Below are 6,000 nucleotides of genomic sequence, written 5' to 3'. Positions count from 1 at the left end.
GAGGAGTGAATCCCGTTGATCTCAGAATGAGTGCCGTTGTGTGTGCCACTGGAGGAGCAAGGTCTGCCCCACAGGCCGGTGCAGAGAGGATGCTTGGAGCATGAATCACAGACATAGTTGCACCTTGAGGTCACTACAGTGAATCCTTTAATCCCAAATAAAGGGGGGAGCTCATATGCTAAGTATTACAGGAGGTCACTATTGCAGCCTACATCCCAGGCTTTGACATGTTTCCACCCATAAAGACTCGTGTTGAACACTGTACATTCAGATCCAGTTCAGGTAAAGTTAATTTGAAGGAGAAGAAAGAGGCTCTGTAGGCAGTGGCCACCAGGACTAGAATATCTTTAAATGCATAAGAGAAAGCAAGTAAGACCTCAAGGCCATTTATATCCTCTCTCTTCCTCAGGGTCCCTTTCCATAGCCAGGTGGTCTCAAAATGCTATCAGTCCTATCTTTTTTCTCCTTTTATAGTTGTCTCTTTCTCTCCATTTCCAGTCCTGGCTGATGCGCATCTACTCATCAGTAAGTTGCCGTTCATCGCCCATCCGTTGTCTCTCCCATAAGCACCTCCCCTCCCACACTGTGCCAGCAGAATCAGGCACTTCCTTCCTTCCTTTGCTAGCACAGTGTCAGCACAGCTATTATGAGATTTATCACACGGACCATAATTATTTATTTACCATCCTCTAGGACCGCATAACCAGCAATCTCAAAATTTAGTGGATTAAAACAATAGCCACATTTATTCTTAGCATTCTCTCCCACAGATCCCGAGTTTCATGGGGTGCAGGGAGGCCGTTCTCACCCTCTGTAGGGCTGCTCTACAATTACTCTCTTGAGATCAGGGCTGGGATCATCCCCAAGTCTTCATCACACTCATAGCTGGTGACAAAGCTGGAAAAATTCAAGCTGCTGGGGCCCTATGAGGCTCTCTCCATGTCGTATGGTCTGTCCTCAGAGCCTCACGGCAGTCTCAGGATACTTGCACATCTCCTCTGTCCACTCAGGGCTCTGAAAGCAAGTGTTCCAAAAGACAGTGAACAATGCAGAGGCCACTTTGCTTTGTATCACATAGTCCAACCACACAGGGCCTCCTTTGCCACTATCTGGGGACACCCCAATTAAATGGGGAGGAAATATGAGACATCTCTCAACCCCATGGAGGAGGGTCAAATCACACTGCGAGGAGAGCAGGTAAGACAGGAGATATCCGTGTGGTCATCTTTGGAAAGTACAACCTGCCAGTTATAAATCCAGGGTCTGACAAAGTACCTGGCACCTGATGATCTCTTTCTAAATACAATGGCTGATCAAATGAATGACCCTCATCCCCATGTAGACCTGGTTATCTTATGCCTTGCTATTGACAAAAATGTTATTCTTGCCTCTCTCATTAGCTTTCCCGATATCCAGTTTATCCTTCAGCCCATTTTCTGGAGATCCACCTTCCAAACCCCTGTTTTTCAATGTCTCAGTTTCAGAAGACATTGGCAGCTCCCAATGGCATGCAGAAATATCAGGATGTTGCCCCAGCCTGTGATGCTCTGGCATTACTTTAAATACAGCACAAGCATATAGACCCATGTATGTATCTTGACTTACCTCCACACTGTAGGAAGGGTGAATTCAGCACAGGTATGTGTTACTAGTTTTCAAGTGTGTGGCTTGTGTGACTTATCCAAGTTGTCCTGAATTCTGATTCATAGTGATGGATTAAAGCATTGTTCCCTCCTGTAGTTCTACTAGAACAACAGCAAAGGATAGAAAGGACACAAGTCCTTAAGAGACTAGAAAAAGAGATACGACATCCAAAATTTGGAAGCTGAAAAGCCAACAGAGAACAATAGCTGAATTAGATGATTTGCAGCACTATAAAGCTTCTTCCCTTTCCCCTTCCCCTGCCAAAGGAAGTTCACTAGGGCTCAGTAATTGGAAACATGAGATCCCTCTCAAACCAATGGAGAAGGTGGGATTGAAAAATTAAAGAATTAAAGTCTGCATAAGATATAGTAGTTCTCCCTCCTTTACCCTGACTGAAGACTGAAGATTTATTCCCTTCAAGAGTGTAAACCAGAAGGACTCTGGATACGGAACATCAGGCAAGCTGATGATGGGATGTATTAGTGGAAAAAAAAAAAGAATAAAATAAAATCTCCACATGGAACAGTGAGATCCTTGGACATCGTTTCCTATTAGGTCATAAATACTCACAGATGGGTTTTGGTCCATGTACTCCTTCCTCAAACCAAGTCAAGAATTTGGAGGCTTTCTCTCTGGAAAATAAAACAATAAAGAAATAAGTTATCATAAAAAGTAAAAGGCCTATAGATCTGACCACTGGGATTTCCCACAGACCTACCATAAAGCTTACCAATGGACAAGTAGCTCCTAACTAAATAGAGGTTCCAGTAGGCTTTTTGATGCTGATCTTCTCAGTAGGAAGAGAGAGGCAAAGATCACCATATACTTGAGAAAAACCTGCAGCAGAACAGAGACCAAAAGTTAGTGGGACAAAGAAACTCAGAGGAAATAGAAACAGTGCCAAAAGTAATAATATTTTTTAAGTGGGAGGAGGAGAAACAGAAAGAACTATAATTAAGTTCCTCAAGAAGATTAGAGAAGCTAGAAAAGATAAGAGATTTAATGTAATAATTGGAAAACAAGGTTGTGCTGAAGACATATCACAGAAGGTGTGGGCAAAATGACAGTGAGATAGAAAATAGAAAACATAAGGAAATTAGAGGATTCATAACATCTGAATTAAAAGAATTCCAGAAAAAATGGAGAAAACAAAGAAGAGAGAATTATCAAAGGAATAGTTGAAGAAAAATGTCTGGAAATAAAAAACTTGAGTTTCCAAATAGAGATGGCTGTAAGTGTCCAGCAAAATTGATCACCACAGTCAGAACATCCTGCAAGAGAGGTAAAACCAGGAAGCAACCAAGGAAGGCAGATCAAATAGCATAGACCTTCTCACAACAACATGGGAAATGAAGACAGAAAAAGAGTGGGCATTCCCTTAAGTTCCTGACCTTGGGGGAAAAGCTCTCCATTTTCTTCATTTGCTGTGGGTTTTTCATAGATGGCTTTTATGATATTAAGATATGTACCCTCTATCCCTACACTGAAGAGTTTTGATCAAGAAAGGATGCTGTACTTTGTCAAATGCTTTTTCAGCATCTACTGAGAGTATCATATGGTCCTTTCTCTTTCTTTTACTAATGTATTATATCACATTGATTAATTTGTAGATGTTGAACCAACCTTGTAGCCCAGGAATAAATCCCACTTGGTCGTGGTGAATAATCCTTTTGCTGTACTGTTGGATCCTATTGGCTAATATTTTGGTGAGAATTTTTGCATCTGTGTTATCAGGGTTATTGGTCTGTAGTTCCCCTTTTTGATGGGGTCTTTGTCTGGTTGGAGATCAAGATGATGCTGACCTCATAAAATGAGTTTGGAAGTTTTCCTTCCATTTCTATGTTTTGGAACAGTTTCAGGAGAATAGGTATTAATTCTTCTTTAAATGTGTGGTAGAATTCCCTTGCGAAGCCATCTCGCCCTGGGCTCTTCTTTTTGGGAGATTTTTGATGACTGCTTCACTTTTCCTACCAGATATAGGTCTGTTCAGGTGTTTTGTTTCTTCCCAGTTAAGTTTCAGTAGTTTATACCTCTCTAGGAGTGCATCCATTTCTTCCAGATTGTCTAATTTGCTGTTGTATAGTTGTTCATAATATATTCCTATAATTATATTTCTTTGGTGTTGGTTATGATCTCTCCTCTTTCATTCATAATTTTATTTATTTGGGTCCTTTCTCTTTTCTTTTTGATAAGTCTGTCCAGGGTTTTATCAATCCTATTAATTATTTCAAAGAACCAGCTCATACTTTTGTTGATCTGTACTACTATTCTTTTGGTTTCTATTGCATTGATTTCTGCTCTGATCTTTATTATTTCTCTTCTCCTGCTGGGTTTAGAGTTTATTTGCTGTTCTTTCCCTGGATCCTTTAGGGGTAGGGTTAGGTTGTGTATGTGAGATCTTTCTTGTTTCTTGAGAAAGACTTGTATTGCTATCTACTTTCCTCTTAGGACCACCTTTGCTGCATCCCAAAGATTTTGGACAACTGTGTTTTCATTTTCATTTGTTTCCACAATTTTTTAGAATTCCCCTTTAATTTCCTGGTTGACCCATTCCTTCTTTAGTAGGATGCTCCTTAGCCCCCATGTATCTGAGCTCTTTCCAACTTTCCTTTTGTGACTGAGTTTGGGTTTCAAAGTACTATGGTCTGAAAATATGCAGGGAATGATCCCAATCTTTGGGACCAGTTGAGACCTGATTTGTAACCTAGGGTGTGCTCAATTTTAGAGAGTATTCCATGTACACTAGAGAGGAATGTGTATTCTGTTGCTTTGAGATGGGATGTTTTGAATATATCTGTGAAGTCCATCTGGTCCAGTGTGTCATTTAAAGCCCTTATTTCCCTGTTATCTTTCGTTTAGATGATCTGTCCATTGCAATGTCATTGTCCATTGCAATGAGGGAGGTGTTAAAGTCTCCCACTATTATTGTATTATTGTTGATGTGTTTCTTTGAGTTTGTTGTTAATTGGCTTATGTAATTGGCTGCTCCCACGTTAGGTGCATAAATATTTATAATTTTTTGGTCTTCTTGTTGGATAGACCCTTTAAGTATGACATAGTGTCCTTCCTCATCTCTTGTTATAGTCTTTGGTTTAAAATCTAATTTGTCTGATATAAGGATTGTCACCCCAGCTTTCTTTTGATGTCCATTAGCATGGTATATAGTTTTCATTTTAAATCTGGAGGTGTCTTTGGGTCTAAAATGAGTCTCTTGCAGACAGCATATCAATGGGTCTTGTTTTTTTTTTTTTTTTTTTTTTTTTTTTTTCCAATCTGATACCCTGTGTCTCTTGATTGGGGCATTTGGCCCATTTACATTCAGGGTAACTATTAAAAAATATGAATTTAGTGCCATTTTATTTCCTGTAAGGTGACTGTTAATGTTACTGTCTCTGTTCTTGACTAGTTTATGTTATTTTTAGGCTCTCTCTTTGCTTAGAGGACCCCTTTCAATATTTCTTGTAGTGCTGGTTTGGTGATCACAAGTTCTTTTAGTTTCCAATTGTCCAGGAAGCTTTTTATCCCTCTATTTTCAATGACAACCTAGCTGGATATAGTATTCTTGGCTGCATATTTTTCCCATTTAGTACCCTGAATATATCATGCCAGTCCTGACTTGCCAGATGTCTGTGGATAGGTCTGCTGCCAATCTATTATTTCTACCATTGTGTGTTACAGACCTCTTGTCCAGAGCTGCTTTCAGGATTTTCACTTTGTCTCTGAGATTTACAATGACATGCATGGAGCTACAGGATATTATGCTAAGAGAAATTAGTCAATCAGGGAAAGACAATTATCATATGATCTTGCTGATACGTGGAATTTGAGAAACAAGGCAGAGGATCATCAGGGGAGAGAGGAAAAAAATGAAATGGGACAAAACCAGAGAGATAAACCATAGAAGATTCTTAATCTCAAGAAACAAACTGAGGGTTGCTGCAGTGGAAGGAGTGGGAGGGATGGGGTGGCTGGGTGATAGACATTGGTGAGGGTATGTGCTATGGTGAGTGCTATGAATTGTGTAAGACTGATGAATCCCAGACCTGCACCCCTGAAACAAATAATACATTATATGTTAATAAATTAATAAGTTAATTCATAAAATCAAGCAAGCTCTCACCGACAAGATAAAATCAAAACCCTTTTGCATGGGGGCGCCTGGGTGGCTCAGTGGGTTAAGCCACTGCCTTTGGCTCAGGTCATGATCTCAGGGTCCTGGGGTCGAGTCCCACATCAGGCTCTCTGCTCGGCAGGGAGCCTGCTTCCCTCTCTCTCTCTCTCTCTCTGGCTGCCTCTCCGTCTACTTGTGATTTCTCTCTGTCAAATTAATAAATAAAATCTTTAAAAAAAAAAAAA

At 40.2% G+C, this 6,000-nt stretch overlaps 1 protein-coding gene across 2 annotated transcripts in view; it reads right to left on the bottom strand.

Annotated features, from left to right (window-relative positions):
• Positions 1 to 793: 793 nt before the first annotated feature.
• LOC309840990 (uncharacterized protein) overlaps positions 794 to 6,000 on the bottom strand; it is a 140,357-nt gene continuing 135,150 nt past the window's right edge. For both annotated transcript variants that reach the window (XR_014298881.1, XM_082683724.1), the window contains 4 exons: positions 2,375 to 2,481; positions 2,215 to 2,276; positions 1,606 to 1,745; positions 794 to 1,014 (listed from right to left, as the gene is read on the bottom strand). Coding sequence is in view for 1 of the 2 variants with exons in the window: in XM_082683724.1 (XP_082539850.1) it covers positions 2,396 to 2,481 (86 nt within the window). In the remaining variant the exon portion in view is untranslated. The remainder of the gene's footprint in view (positions 1,015 to 1,605; positions 1,746 to 2,214; positions 2,277 to 2,374; positions 2,482 to 6,000) is intronic.

This window comes from Mustela nivalis (assembly GCF_964662115.1).
Source record: "Mustela nivalis genome assembly, chromosome: 9".
Taxonomy (NCBI): Eukaryota; Metazoa; Chordata; class Mammalia; order Carnivora; family Mustelidae; genus Mustela; species Mustela nivalis.
Note: the sequence above shows the minus strand (reverse complement) of the source record. Positions and strands in the feature narration are given on the sequence as shown.